Genomic DNA, 28,000 nt, shown 5'->3' with positions numbered 1-28,000 from the left:
AAGATTTCACACATTTATTTCAGTTCAATAAATAATATACGTTTACATTTTGGAGGCCAAACGAGCGGATTATTGAACAAGCATAGGCCTACTGTATTTATCACACCATGTGCTAATATCAGCATTCACATTTTAAAAACATAAATGGCTATGCCATATCCTAATCACGGTTACTTCCTTATTTGACAAAAAAAAACATACTTAAAAAATACTATGCCAAAACTACATTTAAGTTCTCTTTCTTATGGCAACCTTTCTGCGATGGTCTTAACTCGGTGGCGGGGTAATATTATTGATCGTTCGAGGAATAGTCCTGCTCTTTCCTACCATTGGCCTCTTTGCACTAGTGCCCTTTATCATCATCAGCAGCAGCAGCTTTGATGGCATGGCAACCGGCTGTTGGTGTCATCTGTATTCCTCATCTCTTTATCCAAACACCTGATAATCCTCACCGCCATTAGAATTATACAATAAATCCATCCCAACACCAGGCTGCGGCCCCAAACCATCTGCAGTCGACTCAAGTCCTGGAGTCTTCCACAGGAGGGGCCTAATCACCCCTCTGGAGGGGTGGGCTGGTACAAAAGTGTCGTTGTACTGGGCACCAGAGACATGAAAGACAACACTGCGCCTAATATGAATTTAACGAACACATGCGCCGCCTTCTGATGAATGTAATGAACGCGGTTCCTCCGTTCCCCTCGTGCACTGCCTGCCCTCATGCCAGTCTCAACCCTCCACCGTCTGGCCTGTCGCAAGTCACACACCAACCCGATTTAGTATGAGCATTGGGGAAAAAGGATCTGCTATTAGACCCCGCCACTCACACGCAATGAGTGTTCAAGCAGTGGCCCTTTAAGCATGGCCATTCAATCAGTGCAAAGCTTTCTGTGGAGTCGCTCCAGACCTAGCTGGAGATTATTGTTTTAGCAGCACCCACCCCATCTCCCCAAGGGGGTCTCTTATGACACACCACGTTCCGAGGCTCAAGTCGAATTCTGGGAATCATCGTGCAATATTATTTTTCAAAGATCCTCATTTAATCCCTCTGTCATGGAGATCAAGATAAGATTGTCTTATTTGTCTAATTTTGAAGCTATACATCCAACAGCAGCTTTATCTTGCATTAAACTGCAATTAAGGTTAAGGCATGGGACACAAACTTTGACTGGTACAAGTGACTTTCATGGGGAATTTTCAAGGAGTTTTCCAGTCATTTGCTTTAATACTTGTCAGTTTCAAGCTGTGACAGTTTAAAAGACAACATACGGTATGTTCGTGACAAGAAAGACAGACATTTTCCAAAGAGAAAAGCCACTCAACTTAAGACAAATCTGATACTGGCCAGTGGTTGTTGACCTCTCAGGGGGATACATGATAACAGAAAGTATGTGTTTATGCTCTTCTGCTATGCTCCAGTCTCTGCATAGGGAGAATTGACAAAATAAGGGTTTTGACAAAACGTAAACCTAGAAAAAAAAAAAAAAAAGCCCATAAACAACAGAGTACATATGTCTAATTTGTCTCACACGATCCTATACCACAACAAATAAAACAACAACATACACAACACAAAGTACACAAAGAAATCTAAACCCAAACAAAGGTTTCTCAGAAAAGTCCGTAGGTCTATAGAGCTTGGCAGTCCACGATCAATGACTGGTGGGTGGGCTCGACTGATCACACCCAACACCAAGGAGTCTATGGATCAGCCCCTTAAGGGCAAACCGTGAGAGGAATTGAACAGACCTTAATGACTCGATCTATGTCATCGACCAAGGCCTTCAAGACCCAACCTCACGGCCCCCGCGCCTTGACAAACTGCTCCTTGGATGGGGAAGACGTCGAGGTGTCCCCCTTCGCCTCCTCCGCGGGGACCTCCCTGGCGTTCCCCTCCGCGTCCACCACCACCGCCGTCCTCCTCAGCTCCTCGTAGCGCCTCTGTCTCTCCGCCACCGCCGTGCACGCCGCCAGCACCTCGTCCGACTCAAAGTCGTAGTCCTCCTGCAGCTCCGGGGCGTGGAGCACCTCCTGGCGCGCCTCCTCCTCTCTGTGCTTCCTGTCCTGGGCCGCCTGCCGGCGCTGCTGCAGTTGGCGAGCCCAAGCTAGGTCCTCCGACCACAGGGGGCGCTCTGACGGACACAGGTGCACTGCCATCTGGAAGGACCTCACGGCCTGAGGGTGGGCATGCAAGGATGGTGTGGAGGAGAAAAGGGTCAGAAACATTCCGGTTGGACATTCTACCGTCTGCGATTGAGGCCGTTTCTCGTTTGTTCCATGTTGCTCAAGGACAGAGCCACTGGCGCGTGTCCGAGGAATTTCGATGCGTGCCTGGTGGTGCCTGGTGGTGACTAGGTGAACAGGAATTTGATGTTGTTGAATCATCATGGGCATGATGACACTAATGCAATAAGGATGTTAATGACTCTGAGCTGTTCTGGTGTCGTCACTCAACACAGGTTGCTAGGCATTATGACCCTCTGGGATGACCACAATCTAATTGTGCTCTGCGTAGGTCAGGGAGCTTGAGGATAGGGAAGGTTCGGGGGCCATGCTTCAGACAGCCAAGGACCTATTTATTGAAACTCTTAAATCAGGTGGTTTAAGATCTGTTAGAGCAAACTGAAGGCTCGGTGCCATCGATCGCTGTGGTGATAAATCACAGCCAGTGGCAGAAGAAACCCAATGCCATAGTCCTATATGCCTCTCTAATCACTTGACTGTTGAAATGTTAAAAGTGACAGGAATTATTATGAGGGAATACAGTTCTGGGAGATTATGGAGAACAGTTTCACAAGTGATCAGTCACAATGCCTGTGATGGATTTTTTCAAACCTTGTTAGAAATATTAATACTAAGCCTAAATAATCTCTCATTTTATTTTGCCATCTACAATGAATACGTCTCCCACCTGAGACTCTGTACACTCGAAACAACGCTGAAGAGTGTCAGAAAAGAACTCATGAAAGTAATTTATTGTGGGCAGGGCTTCTATAATGAGCCTATGCAGGTCACTTGAAAAATTATCCAAAGACTCGTACCCGAAGACCATCTCAAAAAATATTCATGGGGTGGCAAGAGGGTAGCAAGAGATTTTGAGGGGTGCCACCCCATGGCAAAAGTGTGTGAGATAAAGATGAAAAAACAAAAGGCTGTGCAACATGTATGCATAGTCAGTGAACACTGTGAGGATTGAAGATGTGAGGATTATAGGTCACAAAAGCTATTGAAATTTGAATTTGAATGAATTTTGAATAAAAATATATTTTTTTACAACCTGAGATGAAAATTAACAAAATAAAGGCTGTGCTGCATGAATGCATACATCTTGAACAGTTTAACATTATTCTGACGCTCCTAGTTCAAGTTGTTGAAAAGCTATTGACTTTTGAAATTTGTAATTTGTTGACGGTCCCTAAACATACGCGTTGTTTAGGCAGTCAAAAGCATTGGCTAAGCGGACAGTCGTAGCAGTGCCAACACCGGTTAAAATAACACAATGGCCTACTGGGCGTCCGAATATCTGTTGAATATCGAACTTCCAACTAACTTTACCATGGTCATCTTTGTTTTTGCCTTCCCAAAGCATTCACGAGTTAATGTGATTAACCTCAATTCAACAGGAAAAGTAACGTTGCAACTCTGTTATCCCTGCACTTTTCTAATTATTCGTAGTCATTAATAGATAATTGCTGAACACCTCATTCCTCCGGTTTGGTCTGCTTTCCGTGCTGAGGATTGCTTCCTTGAGTTGAAGCCGTCTATGGTCAGTTTGCGCCTTCTTTGTGTTTCTTTGTTGTCAAAGCTGCCAACTTGGGTGGCAGCTGGGGTGGCAAGGCTATGTTTAGGGTGGCAGGTGGCACCCCATGCCACCCCGGTAGATCCGCCCCTGCTGAAGACGGGAGATGAACGTATCAAGGTTTCTCAGCTGTTTTTGTAGTATTATGTGTCTTTAATTATATACTAATGGTTTACCAACAAACAAAAAAAGGAGAGAAAGGTGTAAGTTTCAAGATGGCGTACAAGATCGGCAGGCAGGCAGGCAGCCCTTAAAATATCCTAACTCCTTCATTATTTAACCTAGCCAAGTAATCTTGGTGTCTAGACCCCATGTTTTCTTGGTCTATGAATCCATTGGACTGGTCTAAATTGCATTGACATGATTACATACTTATGGAGTACACAATTTTGTGAGATTACTGTCAGGTTTTATCTTTGTTTATGGTGAACCAGAGATGTATTTGATTTAGCCTATGTCATGTAACTTCTACTCAGTACGTGTTTTTGGACACATTCCCTTTTTGCTAAAACACAAACTTTTGACATCAATGTAAAAGTGAACTCTGAATTAGCCTGAATAGAGGCCTGTGTGTGAACCCTCTAAAAGTGTCACTCATTTCAATTTGAATAAGGTAATACATATGCATCCTCTAGAGATGTTTTTGAGTATAAGGTGGCATTGTACTAAACCCAACAAAACTAAATTCACAAATATATCTTTTTTTTTAGGGAGCATAGAACAGCACCCGGGCCCTTTTCAGCCCAATGTTACATACCCTATTCAGAGACCTTAAGGAACAGTGTGAAATACCCTATGAAATCAGTAAATGGCCCCTTTAAAGATTCAAAACTGGTCACAAATTCTCCTCTTGGCTAATAAGTCAAGCGGAGGAACTGGCCATAACAATCGCCGAATCATACGCCCCTTGTTCTATGTTCGTCGGTGATTGATGAATTTCCAAATGTCGACTGATCGTAATTTAAACGATCGGTCCGCCTTTCAAGATGCATCGCCCTGCTTTTACCAACAACGTCTCGCTGCAGCATACCTAATGAGATGCCCACGTCCGATAACTGTCGGGGAATAACTTTCGGTGGTGGTGGGTGGCAGTTACGAAGATTCATTCAAAACGAAAAGAGAGAGAGGGATGCTTGAAAATGCGATTGGGATATTTCCTCATGAAACATAAGCACCCACTTGCAGTGTCTGAAAGTGAAACGTCTGCAAAGAGTCAAATAGGGCGACGACTTCAAAGCATCTTGGATCATGACCATAGGGGAGGAGGAGTAGCCTAGGTCGAAGTCCTTGGATTACAATGTGACGTTTTCACCGAGGCGTCGCTCTGTCACTTCTGAGAAAAGGACGCTCTCAGCAGTGCATTCTTAAGCATGGTCCATTATTTCAGAGGAAAACAACATCTTGTGCTGGGGGGTGGCGGTTTTGGGTTATCAATCATTAAGGACAAAGAGCAGGCTTCTATTCTGCTGAGTGTGAGAGATCAGTGTTTAACTAAGTAGCAGCCAGTATGTGTGGACCAGTGTGTCATTGTGAAAGTGGCCAAAAGAGTTGCTCTCTTCAACGCGTCAAATATGTATCCAGTGTCCATCGTAGTCTCTGGACAGGAGTCACACAGCTGTCTTGCAGATACACTACCACCCCCCCTCCCCTCCTCTTTATTTAAATTAAGCCACATTAACAAAGGAGACGGTCTTTTGTGGTTTCGGGAAAGAGACTTAAGTTCGAATGGATTTATTCATGCCGAAGCATAAAATGTTACTGTTAGAAAGACAATTCTGTGCTTCAAACATGGTGGCAACAATTTGGGAAAGGCCCTTTCCTGTTTCGGCTTGATTATGCTCCTATTCCCCAAGCGAGGTCCATACAGAAACATTTGTGGCCCACTCGGATCCCTGACCTAACCGTGACAAGAGTCTACCACTACGCTACACAGAGCCTGGCCTTGAAAAAGGACCCCGGCTTTGCTACTAGCCTGTGGAGAAAGCACCTGGAAAGGACCAGGCGTGGAGACCAAGAGCCAGCCCAGCCAAGGACACACAGGTCATCCTTCCATTTGTTTGGATTAAAAGTCCATGGAAAAACATGCTACTGATTGCTTCTCCTCTGCCTGTCCTCCAGATTCCAGTCTTCAGCCACCCCCATGCTCTATAGAGCCAGGAGGTTCTGCAGTCTATCACTGCAGAACTCCTCCACCACACCCAAGAAAACAAGTGGATCTTATTGTTTGATCACCCAGGCCTTTCCCTGTTATATGCCAGTCTATAATCTCTTGTCATACCAGTCCCAATGGATGTCTTTTATGGGAAGCATTCCTGGAGCGTGTGCTTTCTGGGACTTGCTCTGTTATACAATTGTAAAGAAGAAAAACTGGAATTGCTATTTCAAATGTAACTCTCAAAGTGAGGATTTTGATCAATTAACTGACAACCGGTCTGGACTTGTCTTATGATGAACGGTTAGTGTTTATGAAAATTAGCAACAAAAAAAAACATAGTTTCTTCTAAAACAAATGCGAGCCCCCTGATCCCATCCCTGCCTAAAGTTTCACTCACACTCTCTCTCTCTCTCTCTCTTTCCACCATCATTGGGCAATGCTTCCCTGATGACAGAACTGTCCCTACGGCCTGATGGCCTGTTTTCCTTTTTCACCTCAATCTAAATGAGGAATTCTAATGACGAGAGCTGCATTTTGTTAAAGGCTGTTCATTGGCTGTACTGCCGGGTTCGACCTGAACCTAAAGCAACGGTGAGCGATGGACCAAGAGCGAGATGGGTCAAACGAAAGGCTGACAGAGACTAGTGTATTTCTGTGTGTGTGTGTGTGTGTATTTGTGTAAATGAGCAGAATCTCTGCTCTCCCCTGTACAAAACCGGTACTACTCGATTATCCTGCGACTTGACTCGACAAGCCCCTCTATAAATAGACAAGGCATATTTTCAGTCAACCTCATACCTTCTCTCTATATTGATTCGTACACGCATGTTTGTGTTGTGAGTGAATAATGCCTCCATTCTGCATGTGTGTGTGTGTTTGACCAACGTCGTCAAAGCTTGGGTAACTTTCAACACTTCCTATTGTCATCCCGGGTCCCTCTCCTGACAGCCATGTGACTGGGGAGGTACTGGGGGGAGACACGCACAAACAGTGCCACTGGCCGCCGGGGTTTTTGGAGTACCGACAGCCCTTTTTTCCCTCCACGAAGCAGCCGAGTGCCCCGGCAGAGGCGGGGCAGGTTTCACGCCACCAGGGGCACGTTTGGGCATGCGTTCTGGGGCACCGCGGTAATCTTCCATGCCCAGGGCTCAAGGGTGTGCTTTGACAGAAGCACTTTATCTGAGGGGCAGGGATCTGGTTTGAGTTATAAGTACGACCTGGCAGGACTCCCTGACACACGTTAGGCTGGTGGGGTTGTTACATAGAGATAAGACACAGTCAAAATAGTCTTTCTCTTGTGTGATGAGAAAAAGCTGAACTCTCCCCGATAGAAAAGCAGAACCATAAAGGAACAGGTCTCTTAAACTGACCCCCCCCAAATCGCGTGGAGTTGCCACCGACTATAAATCTGTCCGATCTGGACGCAGAATGGATATGGCGGTAAGCTCGCGGTTCATTTGGGAGGTGCACTTTTGGAGGCTGACTGGACGCCATCCTCACCAGGTCGAGCTCTCCCAGGCTGAGCTGGGCGCGGCCGAGCGTCTGCCAGCCCTCCCACCACAGGGGGCGGAGCTTCACCACCATCTCCGCAGCCTGCACCGCCGGAAACACCTCCTGGAGCATCGTCAGCACCTGGGGGGGGGGGGGGTCACACAGGGGTCAGGGGTCAGAGGGTGGTGTTTGCGTGCGCAATGGCGTGTGCATGAGAGCTACTGCATAATGTAGGAAATGGACGACGAAGGGCGGCTGCTCGTCTAAGTGTGTGTGCGTGCAATTTGTCATGACGTCATAAAAAAAAAAAATGTAAGATAGAAAAATATAGCCTTTGAGATAAGTAACAGTAAACAGTAAGAAAAAGACACATACATCATTGTTAACTGACAAGAAGGGTTCTATTTAGGTTAGCGGGGAAATGATTGCCCCTACCAAAGTCAGTCAGATATGCTCTTTCTGTCACACAGCACCTATGACATCAACCGCTGAGGAATGTGAACCATTTCAGTCGTCTGAAAATCGAATCAGACAGCATTGGACCACTGATCGCAGTGTGTTACTCAATATGGTTGTGCGTATATGTGTGTGTGTGTGTGTGGGTCGGAGATAGAGATGTCTTTTGATGGATAGTCCTTCCCCGGTGAGTGGTGTGATAAGGGGTTACGTGACGTCACAAGGCTGCCTAAATGTCTAGTTCCAGGATTCATAACAGCCTTAGCAGGCCAGCTACCGTCAAGACTTTATTTTATTACGAACCGGCAAAAAAGGGGAGCGAAGGGAGGAGGAGGGAGAGACAGAGAGGAGTTGGGGATGGAGGGGGAGCGACAGAGAGGAGTTGGGGATGGAGGGGGAGAGACAGAGAGGAGTTGGGGATGGAGGGGGAGCGAGGAGGAAGAGAGGGACACAACAGGGAAAGACAGAGAGGGGGGAGAGAGGGCATATCCAGGCTGTGATCTCCCCATCCGTCCATGTCTTTGGACCACCGCCCACTGTGAGAGCACAAGGCCAGCTGAGGACCAGGCCACAGAGCTGCTAACCTTCCCCTTAAGTGACCTCATCGGGGCCAGGATTGGGTCTAGGACGGATATGTGAGGAATTAGCTAGCCGTGGAGACTGTAGTCTTGCCGACCAGACAGACAGACACACACACACACACACACACACACACACACTCCTTACATTATGTTAAAGCTCTCACGCTCATGAGGAGAGCAGAGAATGTTGGTCGAAGATACTGCTCTATCTGCAGGGAATGTTAAAAGCCCCTATTCTGGAATGTGACGTCATGCTCGGGGGAAAACTGGGCATCCTCGCAGAGAGAGAAGCGGAAGAATTTGCGCGGGGCTGTGGAGGAAGTGAAGGGTGGCCTGCTAGTCATGGCAGGCAAGAAGGAGGCAGACCGGTCTGGCATGGACTGGGATGGGCGCCGACAGGTCTGTGGTCAGGGGCCAGGAGGGCAGGATGCAGGCCCTGTCACGCTGACAAGGGGATGACAGAAGGGAAGTCACGGTGACACACAGGTGGACAAACAGAGAGATGGATGGACAGGCAGACCGAACAGGCAAGATGGCAGGACTGCGTCATTAGGGATGAGTTGGTGGAAATGTCAGATTTGATCCACAGTAGAGAGACATACAAGAATCTGTCTCTGCGTGAATCTCATTTGCTGATGGGTCTTGGTTGATTAGATGAGACCGAGAGACAGACACACAGGCAGATGGACATGTAGAGAGACAGACAGACAGATGGACATGTATAGAGACAGACAGACAGACAGACATGTAGAGAGACAGACAGACAGAGAGACAGACAGAGAGACAGACAGACAGACATGTAGAGAGACAGACAGACAGACATGTAGAGAGACAGACAGACATGTAGAGAGACAGACAGACAGAGAGACAGACAGAGAGACAGACAGACAGATGGACATGTAGAGAGACAGACAGGTGGACATGTAGAGCGCGAGTGTCATGGAGTCTGGAGGAAGCTCAAGAGAGGAAGGGGATGACGGAGGTGGCGAGCAGAGTCGTGAACAGTCTCTTCACGCATCTCCCAGTCTTTCTGATGTGTCTCTGCTGACCTCACCTGCATCTCCATCGCATCTGAACTTCCTGGTTTCGGAATGGTCAATCCGGTGAGTGGATTAGATCTTTGATTACTTTGGGAATAAGTTCATTGACTCCATTGTGTAGGGCAAGATCTATTGAGCCCAGATCTGTATTTGGCAATGATCTCCAATGGGGTTTCCACCAAGGTGGCGTGGCCCCTTCCCTGGCCCTCAGAATGTCTTCAGTCCCCAGGCCCTGGCAGTCTCTGGGTGCCTACTCCACTCGCACCAAACCAGACAAATAGAAAATATATTTTTATTGCCGCAGACCGTGTTTAGGCGAGGCTATTCGTACGCAACGAAACAAATCAAAATCTTCATTTACGAGCAGAGAAAACTTGCATCGAGCCAGGCAGCTGAGTCAGGTGTGTGTGTGTTTATTTACATGTTTGTGGGTCTGTCTGTACAACTGCACCACAGTGGAAGGTAATAGGAAAGAGAGTGAGTAATTCAAATCGCTACGCTGCCAGGAGGGAACCAAATGGGACATCATGTAAAGACACTAAACCTTTTGTAAAGCTCTTTCTTGTAAGTCGCTTTGGACAGCGTCTGCGAAATGAATAAATGTAAATGTGAACCTCGTGACTCCTAACCTCAGAGCCATCTTTCCGTCGTTACATTTTGGAGTGGAAATAATGGGTTTTTGACTCCTACAGAATGTCAATTCAGAGCAGTCGACAAGACCGGCTGAGAAAATGTAAGACAGGCTGAAAGGTTAAAGCCCCCGGAATAAAGGTAATTATTTCACTGGTAACGCATGAAGGTGTGAAAACAGAACAAACAGGGGGAGAGGAGTGAAGCAGAAAGGAAGACAGAGATGAAACGGACCAGGGACAAAGAAACAGGGTGCACGGCTTGTCGCACTGTGTCATCGCCATGTCGACAACTTCCTCCAAAGTCCTCAAAAACATAGCGCTGTGGCCGCTGAAGAAGAAGTGGTGAATGACAAGAACATTGTAGTGGCTCGTGCGCTTACGCACACACGCACGCACACACGGTATTAAACTCCAGCTGCAAAGGGCCTCACCTAAGATGCAACTGGACTACAGGTAGCGATTTCCTCACTCTCTCACATTCACACTCTCTCACTCAAACGCGCACACACACCAATCTCCCCAGAACCAGGCCAGATCATTCCATACTAATCTGTAATAGGGAAGCTTCAAAGGGAAGCCCTGCTTTCAGCTCAGATGCTGAATGGGTGAACACACCTGATACAAGATGTCTGTCCTGTCCCAGCACAAACACAGAGTAAGAGGCAGCCAGAGAGAGAATTAGAGAGTGTAAGGGCGAGAGAGAGAGAGAGAAAGAAAAAAACCCTGACAATATATTCTGAAAAAAGCAGGCAGATTGAAAGGTAGTTATATCTGGTCCTATCTGGCTATGCGGGGGGGGGGGGGGGGGGGTACTGAGAGAGGGGAAGGAGAAGTAAAGTGCCAGTGGGGGTATGGGGAAAAGGGACGAGAGAATGGAGACTTGGAGAGGGAGCGAGTTAGTGAAAGGGAGGGGGAGAGAGAAGGGAGACGGACAGATAGCATGGGACTGCAGAGTGTGAGAGGGTGAGGAAGCAAGGGAAGGAGTGCCAGGTATGATGAGAGGGTGGTAAATACGGAGGTGCAATAGGAGAGAAAGAGGAGAGAGAGAGAGAGAGAGAGAGAGCGAGGTGTAAGTAGTGTACCTGTGACTTCATCTCGTACAGCAGGGGGTTCTCTGGAGTCAGCTGAATGGCCTCGTCCCATTTTTTAATGGCCTCCCAGTGCCTTTGAGACACACACACACACACACACACACACACACACGATGACAGACACACACAGTAACACAGAAAGACAAACACACAGCATCAATTTTCTGAATCAGGGTTTCACACACTGTGGAAAGTCAGTTGGCTCCTGGTGTGTGTGTCTGTGCAAAGGACAGTGCCTAGTGTTGCTGTACTTTCCATGGTCCAAACCTGGCTGGGAACTGACACCCCCACAATGGTGACAGAACATTGCCACCAGTTCTGATTCTTTCTCCATTTTTGGCCTCCCCTCTTTGTTAATGTACCACCAGTGTTTAAAGGGCTTTTTTTGAGGGGTGTCAAAAAGCGATAGATCACACTTGTTCCCGGGTTACAATGTGTCAGTTCTCTGAGGCAGAAACTTTTGGGGCAATGTTAAGCTCTTTAGTCAACTCCAGAACTCACATATTAAAATCTGTTCATTTCCAATTCAATCTGTCCAGTGAACAATTTTGAAATCATGTTAGATATTGACCAAGTCATTTGAGTGTTCTGAGTCTAGATTGAGTTGATCTCCTTGCACCCTCCCACCTCCACAGACAGAGACTAGATTGAGTTGATCTCCCTCACCCTCCCACCTCCACAGACAGAGACTAGATTGAGTTGATCTCCTTGCACCCTCCCACCTCCACAGACAGAGACTAGATTGAGTTGATCTCCCTCACCCTCCCACCTCCACAGACAGAGTCTAGATTGAGTTGATCTCCCTCACCCTCCCACCTCCACAGACAGAGACTAGATTGAGTTGATCTCCTTGCACCCTCCCACCTCCACAGACAGAGACTAGATTGAGTTGATCTCCCTCACCCTCCCACCTCCACAGACAGAGTCTAGATTGAGTTGATCTCCCTCACCCTCCCACCTCCACAGACAGAGACTAGATTGAGTTGATCTCCCTCACCCTCCCACCTCCACAGACAGAGTCTAGATTGAGTTGATCTCCCTCACCCTCCCACCTCCACAGACAGAGACTAGATTGAGTTGATCTCCCTCACCCTCCCACCTCCACAGACAGAGACTAGATTGAGTTGATCTCCCTCACCCTCCCACCTCCACAGACAGAGACTAGATGCATGTCTGGCAGTCCAGTCCTAAACCCTGGATGCCCGCCTGCCGCTGGACTCGAGCTTGCAACACAACACCACCACAGATAGATAGCCTTCTGGTTTCACCTATTCTTTTGTTCCTTTTTTTTTTATTATGGCCTTGTTATGAAAAGCAAACACCGGCGTGTATGAACAGCTTAGGGTTAATAATGAAATAAGGTCAGATAAGTGGAGGACACTCCTCGTTGTGTCGTTGTACCTTGACCACGAGGAATACGTAGTTCATGACGCAGTCAAGAGCTGCATTCGTGTTATTCAGCCGTCAGTTAATTAATAAGTTAACCAGCCAGTCAGCCAGTAAACCAGCCAGTCAGTAAGTAAGCCAGTCAGTCTGCGTGCCAGTCAGTCAGTCATCCAGTCAAGTAAGCCAGTCATCCAGTCAAGTACGCCAGTCAGTCTATAAATTTGAGTCAAACAGTTGGGTGTTACAGTAACACATTTTCATAACACATAATAATCAAATCCATTCATCAATACATCTACCAAATGTGTCATGCTGGAAAGTGAAGAACACTGACTCTGGGGGGAAAAGGTCTGTCCACCAATGACAAACTAAAGGTCTGTCCACCAATGACAAACTAAAGGTCTGTCCACCAATGACAAACTAAAGGTCTGTCCACCAATGACAAACTAAAGGTCTGTCCACCAATGACAAACGAAAGGTCTGTCCACCAATGACAAACTAAAGGTCTGTCCACCAATGACAAATGAAAGGTCTGTCCACCAATGACAAACGAAAGGTCTGTCCACCAATGACAAACGAAAGGTCTGTCCACCAATGACAAACGAAAGGTCTGTCCACCAATGACAAACGAAAGGTCTGTCCACCAATGACAAACGAAAGGTCTGTAAGTCGGAGGTCAAAGTGATCAGTTACGTGTAAATGGTCTTCTTGTCAAAACACTGTGCTGTCAGTCAATATTGGCTGAGAGAGTTTAGCTTGCTGTCTCTCAACCAACGCACCAGACAATCACCTCATCTGGTCCGTATCAGCCTCCTGTGTGTGCCTTGATTCATTCACCTGATGAAGACAGACATCCTCCGACCGCATGATCATAAATAAATACGTCCACACTGGAGGATGTGGTGTAACAGGCATCGCAAACCAGGACAAACAGTCTATCATCAAACCGGGCCAAAACAACAGTTTGGTTCCCCTTTGCGAGATTGAGGCTTCTGATTGTGCAGACTCTGACGTGTCGATGACACTTGGTCACCTTGAGCCATAAGCATGCTGTGTTAGGTCATGTTAGTGTGTTAGTAATCAGGCTGACAAGAGTATCCAAAAATAGCCAAACTGAGATGTGCTTGATTTGTTTCATCTATGACTCGCAAAGGACCAATTTCTTGATTTAACTGCATGGGATAATTATATGAAGCACTCTTGGATTTGTTAGTATTAAGTATTCTTTAGTCCAATTGACACTGGACGGTTGGAGTGGAGGATCTCTCTCACGCACGCACACACACACACACACACACACACACACTCAGGCTTGACCATACTAGGCCAGAAGAACATCATTTCCTCTGCAGAATCCGAATCCAGTTAACTCCTAACAAAGCCAATTAAACAAAGTCACTGCGGGCAACATGCACACTGCATTGGCTGCAGTAGGAGGAAACAGGAGACTGAAAGGAAATTCACAATAGGCAGAATGTCACTTTTTATGAAACGCTTCAATTCGGATGCGTGTAATTGCATGTGTGCGTATGTGTGTGTGCGTATGTGCATGGGTTAGACAAAAAAAAAAGACTTTCATTCATCCCACAGTTAGTTTCGTCACAGGCACCACAGTTGTGGCCGAGACATCAGGACTCTACATTAAAACACTGCGGCCCCGTGTCCCAGAATGCTCACGTCAGCGTATACTGAGAGCCGGGAAGCCAAGTACTGACGTGGGCCTGCGGATTGGGTTTCAGTCATGCCTGATTGACTCCTACAACTTCAGTTGATTGTTGGGGTCTTGTCCCTGTTCAGATGTGCTGACTAATAAAAGTGAACTCATGCATGTCTGTGCTCAAGAAACTCCTGGTGGCACAGGCCAGGGTTGGAGTGGCACAGACCAGGGTTGGAGTGGCACAGACCAGGGTTGGAGTGGCACAGACCAGGGTTGGAGTGGCACAGACCAGGGTTGGAGTGGCACAGACCAGGGTTGGAGTGGCACAGACCAGGGTTGGAGTGGCACAGGCCAGGGTTGGAGGTCTCTGGAAAAATCACACTTTTGGCTTGGTTCCACTCTTTCCTGTGCTTATCTCAGGCTAAATGTTTGCAAACAGTCCTTATAGCTTCTGAGAAAAGTGTGCCTGTGAGTGTGGGAAAATGTGCAAGAACTCAGCACGTCACACCAATACTTCGGGTAGGATATTGCGATGCAGCCAATCCAAACCGGCCAGTGAAACAAGCTAATGAAGAAGATTATAGAGCTCTAAGGGTATTTATATGTATGATAGGACAATGATTAGCCTAGGTCCACAAAAACAAGTGGAAACAATTGTGGCTTTATTGTTAAAATATTTTTCTGACCATGGTCAAACTGCATGTGTTTAATACTGACCCAACAGGTATCGGGAAATACGTAAATGGCTTATGAATCCCTCCTGTTAACACAGCTCATCTAATAGGAAGTGCACCTGTTTTAAAGGTCGGGTGGATCAGAAGATTACCGACACAAAACTCTAGCCTGGAAAGGACCTCATATTCAGGTAAACAAATTGAAATATGACATGTCCTATTTATTACGATGACGATAACATGGAGACTGGACCACCGATAAATGAGATCGCTCTTACTGGCAATGTGCCCAAGGTCATGCCAATCCTTAGTTGTGTGCTTTTAATCCCCAGAAATGAATTTGTTTGCGGTAATGCACTACTCTGGCCAACAGCTCTCTCTGGTGGTGTACTATGGTCGGCTTCACTGTGGCCTACTGGCAGCTAGTCTTGACAGATAAATCTATCAGTTTGCGAGGCTGCATTTGAATTGACAGACTCCAGCTGGCTTGTTCCATCAGTTACCACTGAGAGATGCCATAGAAAATTGATTCTGCAGAACTAAACATCTGAAAAGAGGGAGGAACCAAACTGTCACTTCCAGGTCCTTCTACAGGAGGGTTGACCACCCCTGTTCTACAGTAACAAAGGCTCCAGTGCAGTGGTTCTCAACCCTGGTCCACAGGGACCCCCTGTCCTGCATGCTTTAGACGTCTCCCTGCTCCAACACACCTGATTCAAATGCATGGTCGTTATCTAGCTCTGTAGAAGCCTGGTAACGAACATACATTTAAATCAGGTGTGTTGGAGCAGGGAAACATCTAAAACATGCAGGACAGGGGTTCCCCAAGGACAGGGTTAAGAACCATTGCTCCAGTGGCTCCAGCTGTGATAGCATCTCAGAGATGTACAGAGTAATAACGCAGGTTTCTGGCCTGCAGAAAGCATACACACTCACTCGCATGGTGAACGTCGTTAAATGAGCAGAATCGAAGGCCATTACATCGCCCCTCATTTATCAAGAAACCCGGTCTGCCTAAATGGCCTACTCACAGTGGCCTAAAATGCATACCGGTCCTGCTCCCCTGGATTGCTCTCAAATGACCCACCTCTACTGACCTACCTATCTATGTACCTAACATCACAGCCCGTATCAGATGCAAGACCCTGGTACTGACCTTCCGAGCGGTGAACGGGACTTAACCCGACTACATCAAGTCTCTCCTCCAGCCTTACACCCCCACCCGCCACCTATACGGCCTTCTTTTGACAACCGCCTGGTGGTTCCACCGCTCAAGAGCACTTGCTACCAACCCAAGCTCTTCTCCTGTCTGGACCCCCAATGGTGGAATCATCTACCTACTTCCATCAGAGACACTGACTGTCTCCCCACCTTCAAGAAAAGGCTCAAGACGCACTTGTTCCGGGAGTACAACGGTACTTAGGAATGATTTGCTGGACCCGATGTTAGTTTCCTTCAGGAACACAATGACTCTTATTGAGGGACTTCTTGCTCTTGTTGGTTAGTTATAACTGATTTAACTAATTGTACTTGCTGTGAATTATATTATTGTTGCTTGCTTGCTTTTCTACAGGTACACTCTTGCACTTTTGAAGTTCACGTTGTTTAATTGTAACTTAACTGCATGTTCTTGGTTCTTCCCATTGGCACTTATTTGGTTTTTCACAATGTGTGCTTCGTGTTTGGGCTACCTGCAATGTTTGGGGCCATCTCGTTGTTATGATCATTGAACTATGCACTTTTGTAAAGCTCTCTCTTGGAAGTCACTTTGGATAAAAGCGTCTGCTAAATGAATACATGTAATCTAAATGTAATCTGCCCTGCGGCGCTCAGATCTGACCTTTAACATCTGACCTTGCAAAGCAAAGTACCCTGCAAAAGATTGTCCCGCTCACCTGCCCTGCTCCGCCAGTGTCGCGCCCTCATCCTTAAGCCTCTTGCTCTTGGCGGCGCAGTCTTCCAGTAGCACCTCGCGCCTCTTCTTGATTGCGTGCAGCCAGTCCACATCGTCATGCTTGTCCGCTCCGTCGTCCACCTTCTCAGCCTGGGCCTCGAACTGCTGGGCCGCCACCTTCGACACCCGCTCACCTACTTTCCTTTTCCAGCCAAACGAAGCCATGCTGAAGACAACTGCAGAAAGTCATATTTATAAACAGGATAACAAAACATAATACGTCTGTATCTAGCAGAAACAACAAGGATAGGATATTGTATGTATTAAATATGTAACCTATTCTTATTTGACTGGCATAACATTAGCTACCTAGCTAGATATGTGTTGTAGAGCTAGCACTAGTAGCCTACAGTATGTGACCAACTTGACGAGCTAGCGCTTCTAGCAGAGTGCAACCACACAGACTAGTTATTAGTGCTTACCTAGATCCTTCTCCTAGCCCAACCAATTTACAGCGACAGCAAACTTGTGAAAATGAAAATGTTTACTATGTAACCTATTCCGACTCAGCGGTAATGAAGGCATGAAGTGGTAATGCTGTTGATTTCGTCAAGATCTAATGTTTCCAGAGGACAGCAACTGCACTCGCCCTCATTAACCGATTGATTTGTCACATACGACAGTCGATGAAACTATTTGACCACTTAACCATAATTCCTGCCAATTATTTAGATTTTGGTATTGAACAAAAAAAAAAATTTTTTTTACAGTTCACCATCTATATCCATTGGATTTATAACATGACAACAATTATCTAACCCGGAAGCTTTTTAAAAAGTAAACACTGACATTTAAAGTAACAGTTCTACGTTTTAATCTTGGGGCCAAACGAGACCATCACTGCCGTTAACTAGTAGGCTATGTGACAAATATGGTCTTATCAAATGTTTAAGTGTGTTACAGCTCTTGTTCATGGTTTAAACATTTTATAAATTTCATATTCTCTTCAAGATCATCAGAGCACTTACTGTCTGCTTCTAATTTCAAATAAAAAAATTTAGGTGTCAGGGCTTTTAGTTGTGCAGCGCCCAAATTCTGGAAGTCTTTACCATTGTATAGCCAATCCGCTAGTTTGATTATAATTCCGAGTTTAAAACTCAAATTAAAATGTATTTGTTTTAAATAGCTTTTATTGATCTTATTCCTTGATCTGTATGTTTGATTTGTATTGTTTTGTATGCTATCCATGTTTTTATGCTGTAAGCAAGGTGTCCTTGAGTGTCTTGAAAGGCATCTATAAATAAAAGGTAATATTTTACTGTCAGTAATTGTACTAACACAACCCATAAAGAATGTCTTAAGGGATAGCAAAGTCAATTGGCTAAATCTGAAAGTCTGCATCAAGGGACTAATATCAAAGCACCAAGTGCTGATGTCAAAACATTCTCTGCTTTCCCAAACCTGGAAACTAGACTCACAAATATATCATAACAAGACAGAGCAACATGAACATTTGTGCAATTTAGCGGTTTATTAGGCAGTTGTGTGTATAAATGATTTATTTCAAACACTGTCCATTGAAAGTTACATTGGTCATTCTAGAAGGGTCCCTTAACAAAAGAAATAAAAAATAAAACGTTTCTTTAAAGCAGTTAAGACAATATACAATTACATAATTCTCCTGAAAAGTCCCCACTCTGCACACTCCCACTCATATGGAAAAATGATTCACAAAATAAGCCATTAAAAGAGGGTACAAGTTTCACACAAACACACACACACCTTTTCCAAACAATTCTTGCGTTGTCATAAGGACAATTTGGAATCATATCGTGCACCTATCCTTTCAAGACACAAAAACGGTTGATGGTTCAAAAACATAAGGTCCAAACAAAGAAACCAGGGCAAAAGCTAAAGCTTACTGAGGGGCAGACAATGATCTAATTTCTTCAATATAAAACGGATCAACAGTACTGTTTATGATAAGGCAGCCAACCAAATGACAAGAGACATTAAGACTCAAAAAAACAGATTTGTCCCGATGGGTTTATTGACATTAAGCAAAACAAAACCCATCCTTTCATCAATAGAAAAATACAATTCCTTCAAGGGCCCACAGGCCTTTCTTTAAGGTTTAAGCAAATATCAACGTCAGGGGATATGGTCAAACAGAAGTCAAGGTAACCGGAAATGTAATAATAGTAACACATAGTCCATGCACTGCATGTCCCTGCTACAAATCATCTTTTTCAAATCGGTCCTAAACCCTTATGTGTCTTCAGATGGATTGTTCAATAATACCAAGCAGTACATAGAAGAGGAGTCACAGATGTCATAATGTTACCCTTGGATTACAGCTTTTAACCTACTGGGAGCCAAAGTTGAGCTGGATTTCAGTAAAAGGGGCTTCCATTTTGCTGTCATGGGCCAATGTGTATGAGATTTGATCAGGGACTTCCCTCATGATATACCTTGTTTGAATATAGGACAAAGGCCTGCCACTTAGTAAAATTCCTAGTTTACATGTTCCACAGAAACCTAATCAGTGAAGTTTTCAAAACGGCCAAGAAACATAAAAACAAGACCATTGTCAACTTTTTATATCTTGGTTCACGGTGCTGTGAATGTGCCAACTGTTGATCTCATTCCTGTTTTGAATTGCATTGGGGTTTTGAAGACAGGCATTGAAGGGCACCTAAATAACAGTGATTAAAATGAAAGCTAAAGCAAAATGAATAAAATGCCACCGAGCAATATACTGATCCAAGACAAACGCATCTTTCAGTCAAAAATCCTATTTCAATATAATTATGTTCCCCACTTAAAGCACTGATAAATATATCGTAATGCATTTTTTTTATTCTTTATATATAAAATGTAGGGGACAGACAAATCCAAACAGACATTTTTTTTTTTACAACAATGACAAAATCATGAAAATCTAGACTTTCAAAACTCAATGAAATTCACAAAATAACCAACAGCAAAACATAATTCTGATGAAGTACTCCTTTTTTTTTTTTGCCTGACAAAAGAGAAAGACACTGGGTCATTGCACTTCCTCAGAGTCCAGAGGGCACAGCTGGCATGGCACCCTCGTTCCAGCCGGCACAGTCCCACCGCTGAGATCTGCACAGGTTCCTCCGTCTCAGAGAACAACAGAGCAGCGGGAAATAAAAGAAAAACGGTGCAAAAGTGCTTCCTGCTTCCCACCTCCACCACCTCACCGGCCCTCATAAACCCACCTAGCCGATCTGTGGCCCCCTTCCTCTCCCCCTGGCTCTCTCCCCCTGGCTCCCTTCTTCTCCCTGCAGGTGAAAACTTGCTTTTCCCCCCCTGTACTGGACAAAAATACAGCAATGTGCACTGACTACAGTACAGCTACTTCAGTGTATCACTCAAGACATACTATATATGGGTCCTGATCAGCTGGGGTAGGAGGAGTATGGTGATTTCTAATAATGTTGATAATGGAAAACTTAACCATCTCTTAGAATGATATCCTGTCATGGCAATAAAGTGGCTTGGTAATAGTTGCTCACCTGGGTTCATACCTAACCCTCACCTTAGAATTCCCCATCCTGTTTGCCCCCCCCCCTCCATCTATTGGGGAGGGGGGGGGGGGGGGTTGAGAGAGGGGGGGGGATGCAAACTTGCATCAGTGCCATGGAACCACCAGCACATCCTCACCTAGAGAAGGACGACTTGAGCCATGAATTGGTTGCATGCTTATTGCTTATAAAGGACACTCAGACAGGAGGAGGGAGAAAAGAAGAAGAAGAAGAAGAAGAAGAAGAAAAGAAGGCCAGCGGATTGATTGCTGCTGCTAGTAGCTATCGTGCAAGTAGCTTGATGAGATTGGCGCACATCTCAAAGAACTCTATGGTGTGGCTGCCCGGGCGGGGGTACACGGCGCCGTCGCCCCCAGCGGAGTCCACGGACGAGGTGAGCGAGGACGCCAGCGAGCCCTCGGAGGGTTTGGCCGCGCTGGCGGCAGGCACGGGGGCGGAGGCACCGTCTCCCTTGGCCTCGGCCACCTCGGCATCGTTCTTAAGGGTTGTGCGGTAGTTCCCCACGGAGCCTGAGCGATGGGGCGTGGCCGTGCCCGATTTAGTCTCGAACATGTCGTCTGGAGGACACAAGAGGAGGAGTGTTGGCCTCAGTTGGTGACGGAGTGAATGGCAGAGAGAGAGAGTGAGGGTGAATGGCAGAGAGAGAGAGTGAGGGTGAATGGCAGAGAGAGAGTGAGACAGAATGACAGAGTGAATGACAGAACAAGAGAGAGACGTTCAGTTGGATGACATATTTAAGATAGAAATGGAAGTCAAGAAACGAAAATGCCTTGCATATAAACCCTGTAAGGAGGAATTTGGTGCAGCAGTGGCATGTGCTGGTTGTAATGAAGCTAGCTAGCTACCCACCGTCGATGCTACGGAAGTCGAGAAGGTATGTCCTGCTGTCCACCTGGTAGAGCTGCAGGCTCATCTTGGTTTGCATCCCCGTGACTGGGTTCTTCCTCCGCACGCGCAGGTAATATGGGTTTGCCACCTGCCAAGCGTCACAGAAGAGTTAGGGCACGTTCTCTTAAAAATCAGTTGACTGCCCTGATTTGGGAAGGAAAGTGTTGGCTCTCTAAAAGTAAAGTAAATGGCTTCCTAGCGTTTAGTATTAAGGGCTGGTGGCCTCGTTATGCCAGGTAGGATACACATGCTGAGCAAATTACTGTGCAAATTATATTTAGATACTCAGCCTTTTCAATCAATCTGGTTTCAAACTGAATGTATTAATCTATCAGTTATGTTGTCATGACAATAAAGGAATTCTATTCTATAGCCCAGTGCCTGGCTATGAGCATTGTACATCTAGCTGCCTCATTTAACGTAAACAGAAATTGGCTTCTTGCCCCATGAACCATGCTGTGTTGATCAACGCTTCATTAGCTACTTCTCAAACACAGGTGGAGCTGGCTGGACTCATCAACAAGGACATGACTGGTCAAGGATAGCGATCAGTTGTGGATCATGTCAAACGTTTTGTGAACATTCTTTTCTTTCGTTCCATGTTGTTTTCCTTGGCATTAGAAATGGGTTAAATAAGTAATTGGAACAGTGTGGCGGGTCACGAAAAACGGTGAGAAGGCATTTTTCCAGCTGTTCACTATTGAGCACACGGCAGACTGTCAAGTGACCGCTCTGAAGTTTAGCTCAAAGAAATCCTTTTACAGGAAAGAGCTCTTATTTGAGAACTTAATCTGAACTGAGGCACGGTATCAGTTTTACTACCCGGTGCCCATTGCGAGATCGAACCACCAACAGTTGCCATTTATCAGCAAACGTCTAAACAGGAACTGCTTTATCACTCTCACGCAAGTTCACTGCCACTGCAGCTGATAAGAGGCTGTATACTTACAGTACTGAAAATAGCTTCTGAGTAAAGAAACAACATTCCTTAAGAAGCGGTCGGGTAAAAAAAAAAAACACAACAGAGAGAGGAGAAAAGAAAAAAAGAATGAAAGAAAATCCACCCTGCGGGCGCCGCCGAGGGGTTACGTCAAATAATGCAGTGGGGAAGCTGTGCTTCGTCAGCAGGGTCTCTCCAGTGTTAATCAGGAGACCCAGGTTCCGATAGAGGAAGGGAAGGGCAGGGCGAAGGGACCCCCTCCAACACATGAACTCTCCGTCTCGTGACTCGCCCGCTGTCGGAAGCTAAGGGTCAGAGCCTGAAAACCCCCCGATGCGCTCTGATCCGTTTCTCTGCCTCTCCTCACTTGCCCCCGGCCCTCTCCTTGTCTACCTGCCCCCTCCTCCCCTCCCGTCCCCCTCACCTTCCACTCGTAGTCCAGCTGCTTCATGGCGCGGCACACCTCCGACATGATGTCGTTGGGTCTGCTCTGACTCCGGATCCCCAGGTGCCACTTGGCCCTCCTCACCCCCTGGTGCTTCGACTTCTGGGGGTTCAGCTCGTCCAGCGTGTGCCGGGGCCGGGGCTGGGTCTCCGCCACCAGGAAGGGCGCCACCCGCTCGGGGTGGGGCTTGACGCCGGCGGCGGAGGCGGAGGACGCGCTGAGGTGCTGGTCGTCCAGGAAGGAGTCCGGCGGGCTGGAGGCCAGGTAGAAGTCCTTGGCTTCGCTCATGATGCGGCGGTTGTCGATGATGAGGTGGTAGGCCACCGCCAGCGGGTCCTGGTGGTTGCGGCTGTAGAGGCAGGTCAGCACCTCCTCCTCGGAGCACTCGAACTTCTCGCACACCTCCTTCAGGGCCTCGTCGTCGATCATGTTGTTGCTGTAGGAGGGGTCCTCTGGGAACAGGTACTTGGGAAGGTCCTCTTTGAACCACTGGTCCTCCCTGGGGAAGGGTATGAAGACGGGAAAGTCAGCTGGTAGTCGGGTGTCAACAATTGTTTGTGGGCCGTCTAATTGGCTCGGACCCTGGAAGTTGTCCGCACCGAGGCACACGAGACGACCCATCGACAAAAGAGAGCAATTACATTTATGCATTTAGCAGACGCTTTTATCCAAAGCGATTTCCAAGAGAGAGCTTTACAAAAGAGCATAGGTCACTGATCATAACAACGAGGTAGTCTCAAACATTGCAAGCAGCCAAAGACATGAAGCATACATTGTGAAAAAAGCATGCATCAGGTTTCAGAGAACTTGCCGGATCTCTTTGATGGTGGCTCTCTTCATGGGGTCCACCTGCAGCATGTGCTTGAGCAGGCTGATCACGGCGGGGTTGAGGTACTGCGGCGTGAAGAAGATCCCGTCGCAGATCTTCTTGAAGAGCGTGGGCACGTGGTCGTCGTCGAAGGGCAGCGTGCCGCACAGCAGAGCGTACAGGATCACCCCGCTGCTCCAGATGTCCACCTCGGGGCCGGCGTAGAGCCTTGGGGACGACACAAACACACACACACACACACTCTCTCTCTTTGGATGTGTACATAGCTCACATAGCACCGACTCCAGCGCATAACAGGTGTAGCATCTGACTGAAGATTAAGGAGGTCAAATGGTTCAAATCCCACCATGTACGTCACTTTTAGATGAGAGCGTCTGCCAAGCGACAGGATCACAGGATGACTGTAGTATTTAATGGCGCTTTCTCGGACAGCGGCAAAGCCACGTAATGGGCAGAAATACACTCAAACGAACCACATTAGACGTTCCAAATGTTGTAGTACGTGGATGTGGTTACTCAGTACCTTCCGGAGATGACCTCAGGGGCGGCGTAGTTTGGCGATCCACAACTCGTCCGCAAGAACTCTCCGTCTGACATCATGTTGGACAGCCCTAAAGCCAGGAGCGCAGACAGTTAGACTGGAGCCGTGGGCTGTGTGCTTGTGAGCGGGGTAAGTGAATTAGATATGGAGATTTCCCTTCTCAGCAGACTGGACTGACTCCCTGTATGCTAGAAGCCTGTGCTCTGCTTGCTGTCCCCCCCCCCCCTTCCCTCTCTCTCCCCCTCCCCCTCTCTCTTCCCCCCCCCCCCTCCTCTCCTTCTCGCCTCCCCTCAGGGCCTCTGCTCCTTGACAGACTGACCTCTGGCTCTCCCTATGGTGGTGTTCAGCTGTGTGACATCGGGGTGAGCATGGCTGGGTCAAGCCAAGTAGGGGACTCTGTGCGCCTGATCAGGGCTCGAGCGTGTGTTTCGGCTGAGCCCGGCAGGAATGCGGGCGTGGGACTCACCGAAGTCCGCGATTTTGGCATTCATCTGAGCGTCCAGCAGCACGTTCTCAGGCTTGAGGTCTCTGTGGACCACCATGTGTCTGTGGCAGTAGTCCACCGCCGAGATGATCTGCTGGAACAGACGGCGGCTCTCCTTCTCCTCCAGCTGTCCCCCGCGGAAAAAAAACACACACGCATCAAGGACACACACACACACACACAGCAGGGTTCACACACACATCCATACGGAACGTGTGAGTGTCTGGAGCAACACTGGAGGCCCCAGGAGACCCGGCTGGGGTTGGGATTACCTTTCCGTTTTTGCAGATGTAGTCAAAGAGCTCTCCTCCGGAGACATACTCCATCACCATGAAGATGTCTGTGGGGGTGCTGATCACCTGGTACCTGAGGCAACACACAGACGCTACCGAGTCAGTCCCTCACAGACACGTTAGCTCCTGTGGAAACACGGGGGTCTGTGTTGGGACCAGACGAGAATGGTCAAAGTCCGCAGGCTCGTTTCTATTGTTGACCACGTAAGTCATTGTTGAGATAGGGACGGCTTTGGAAATGATCAACAGTTCAAACTACAGTCGCATTGACAGTCGACACTTAACTGAGCTGTAACGAACGGCATCGAACACGTTGCTAAAGGGTCAGGCCTGGAACACATTAGCGACAACGCGACTGCGACGCAAACCGTCTCAAAAACAACAACAGCACCACACCGACATTGCGTTACTTGATTGAACATGCTGTGTATATGTCAACAGATGAACGAGTATAGCGTGTGCGCACAAATGGGATCCCAGAGAGCGCAACCACTTGGCAGAGTTGAGCAGTAGCAAAACTATTTTTATAGGCCACAGGGAACAGGACTTCACACACAGGGAAGGATAACCCTGGGTTAGGGTTTGGGGAGAGGAACGACAGAGATTCCTTTAGATATGTTTCTTGTAGCTCGAGAGGATGAGCTTAACAGGGAACATCAAATGGAAACATTCTGGTTAGGTCCCAGGAGACCACACCCCAGGAAGTGAGTGCCCCCCCCCCCCCCTCCAAAGACCTCACAACCAATCAGGGACAATTTGGGTAACCGCAGCAGCCAATCGGGGAAAGCTTTCCTACATGCGGGAAGTTATCTGATGATAACGGATTCTTTCAGAGTTCCCATCATATCATGTACTGTGACAACAAAATAACAACAGTCTAGCTCTAGCTAAAACATAAGCCGGATACAAAGCACCTGTCTGACCAATAGAGGGGTTGTCAAACAGACAGATGTAAAAGAGAGAGATGGATAGAGACAAAGGGAAGCGGGCATGGAGTGAGTGGAGATAAAAAAAAATACATATGTACTCTGCACTCTAAAACAACACATGGAAACCTAGAAAAAGATGGGTGGGTGGGACTGCGCGCGCGGGGGGGGGGGGGGATTAGTCTACTGTGAGACAGGCGTGTAATCTGGGACTTACAGCTTAATGATGTGGGGATGCCTGAAAAGCTTCAGGTTCTGGATCTCCCGGCGGATCTTGCCCACCACGTCCAAACTGCGGATCTTCTGCCTGTTCAGGATCTTCACTGCCACTTGGTGCTTGGTCAGCTCATGCTGGCCCACTACAGGGAGAGGGAGAGAGAGAGACAGAGAGAGGGAGACGAGGGGGTGAGGTTAGGACGTTAGTTCGTGGGTCTGTCTGTGCGTGTGTGTGTGTATGAGGGGGTTGGGGGGGGGGGGGGGTAGTTGGAAAACATTGCCTGGGGGGGGGGGGGGGGGGAGTTAGAAATAGCCTTTGGGGGCAGGAATTAGGAAACAGTCTAGGGTCAAATATTTGAAATGTATCAGTTCAAAAGAAAGTCCAACCCCACCCAGCCATTTCCAATAGTCTACAACTTGATCTGTCTGAAGGGCTGTGTTTCATACCAACTCTCTGCGACGGCCCTTGAGACACACTCATCATGAGGCCTTAGATCGTAAACAACAACACTGGCCGAATAGACAAGGACAGTGAAAAGCAGGTAGATGAGATTGACTGACACAGAAAGGCAAACAGCTCATATTGATCGAGCGGTTGTGCTGACCCGGTGGAGTATTAACCCAGCAACCAGTCAACTAGCACGTAGTGACTCATTGAGTAAATTGCCCAACAGGCTCTGCATTTTTGAACAACTTGGCCGGAAAGGGGCCTGATGAAATAAGCATTAAGGAGTTATTCATTGGTGGTTTAAGATAAATCTCTGAAAAACACTGAACGGCATGTTAAGTTAAACTGGCCTTGCATTGGTTTGTAGCCAAACTTTAGTACTAACTAAGTACTACTAGGCATTAAACTAGTTAAGTTATAATCACATTGCAACCGAGGGAAACGTAAATCAACCAAGCATAGCTAGCTCTAGCTACAACACTAAGACAGGTTAACAAAACAACATATATTTACGCACACACACCTGAACTGCGTTCTTTTCTCATACAGAAACATATCTGCCTTCAACGGAAATATGCTGCAACTACTTGAATAGATATGACTGAGAACTAACTTAGTGGTTATTGCTAGCTAACAAGCTCATCTCTTCCGTGATGACAGTATAACAACAAGTGGATGTTGCTGACCACCCGTTTTTAGCTCTTCTATCTAGCCCTTGGGCTAGCTTCGACATCAGCTTCCACGAGCCAGACTATTCACTGGATGGGAAACTTGCCATGCCACTGAAATACTAGCTTTAGTTTGAGGAATCCCTAGATAGATTGCAGCTTATCAACAAGAAAATATGCACCCTAAATTAATGGCGGAGTGTAACGGAGTGGGAGTGGGAGAGTAAGTTATGTACATACATACATTTTCAACATAAATCTACATCATTTCCAGTAAATACACGGGGCCGTTCTAGCAAACTGACCAACAAGTGTTGCACGGGTAGGCTAGCTTGCTTATCATTTCCACACACCCTCCTTCGCCAGTGAACACGATAGAAGACCATCACACGTACCTTTAACTTTTCCGAACGTCCCCACTCCAAGTGTGTCTCCAAGAATATAATGTCCAATCTTCACTCTACCTTCATGTTTCTGTTTATCCGTCGCCATCTTCCAGCAGTGGCCTTGCTGAGAAGCTAGCTGGCTGCTGCGGGCAGACGGGTCTGACTTGGCTGCGAGAGAAACTGGGAGGGACGCAAAACGAAATAAGCAGTTCCGGGTGGCACAACACTTAAGTCAGAGAATAACTTGTTTTGTTATTAAAAAATAAATTACATTGAGTTATTATTCAATTATTTTCTACATTATATTTTAAGGTAAAAAATACAACTTATATATTTGTTGCATACTTGTAAATGGTATGTCTCTATTATGTGGCGTACATTCAATTAGCTATAGCCTAATGCACCACAAACCAAAATGTTAGCTGCAACACTATGGGAATAACATCGAGGCCCACACATAAAATAGTCTACAGTCATTAATAAAACATACACTTCACACCCTGCTCCA

The 28,000-nt window shown here is 46.8% G+C and overlaps 2 protein-coding genes across 2 annotated transcripts; both read right to left on the bottom strand.

The window, feature by feature from the left end:
- ttc33 (tetratricopeptide repeat domain 33) lies at positions 1 to 17,634 on the bottom strand. The gene is made up of 5 exons (XM_084686400.1): positions 17,339 to 17,634; positions 16,858 to 17,092; positions 11,237 to 11,318; positions 7,455 to 7,586; positions 1 to 2,175 (listed from the first exon to the last, which is right to left on the bottom strand). Exons 2-5 carry the CDS (start codon positions 17,079 to 17,081, stop codon positions 1,798 to 1,800), a joined length of 816 nt encoding a protein of 271 aa, XP_084542526.1. The 5' UTR covers positions 17,082 to 17,092; positions 17,339 to 17,634; the 3' UTR covers positions 1 to 1,797.
- Positions 17,635 to 18,888: 1,254 nt separating this feature from the next.
- prkaa1 (protein kinase, AMP-activated, alpha 1 catalytic subunit) lies at positions 18,889 to 27,748 on the bottom strand. Its single transcript, XM_084686926.1, has 9 exons — positions 27,502 to 27,748; positions 25,992 to 26,133; positions 24,828 to 24,921; positions 24,538 to 24,682; positions 24,054 to 24,141; positions 23,509 to 23,737; positions 22,681 to 23,196; positions 21,278 to 21,404; positions 18,889 to 20,985 (listed from the first exon to the last, which is right to left on the bottom strand). The coding sequence occupies exons 1-9, from the start codon at positions 27,596 to 27,598 to the stop codon at positions 20,690 to 20,692; spliced, it is 1,734 nt and encodes a 577-aa protein (XP_084543052.1). The 5' UTR covers positions 27,599 to 27,748; the 3' UTR covers positions 18,889 to 20,689.
- Between the last annotated feature and the right edge of the window lie 252 nt (positions 27,749 to 28,000).

This window comes from Hypomesus nipponensis, chromosome 22 (assembly GCF_054491055.1).
Source record: "Hypomesus nipponensis isolate SF chromosome 22, ASM5449105v1, whole genome shotgun sequence".
NCBI classification, from domain to species: domain Eukaryota; kingdom Metazoa; phylum Chordata; class Actinopteri; order Osmeriformes; family Osmeridae; genus Hypomesus; species Hypomesus nipponensis.
This window is presented reverse-complemented; position numbering and strand designations above follow the sequence as displayed.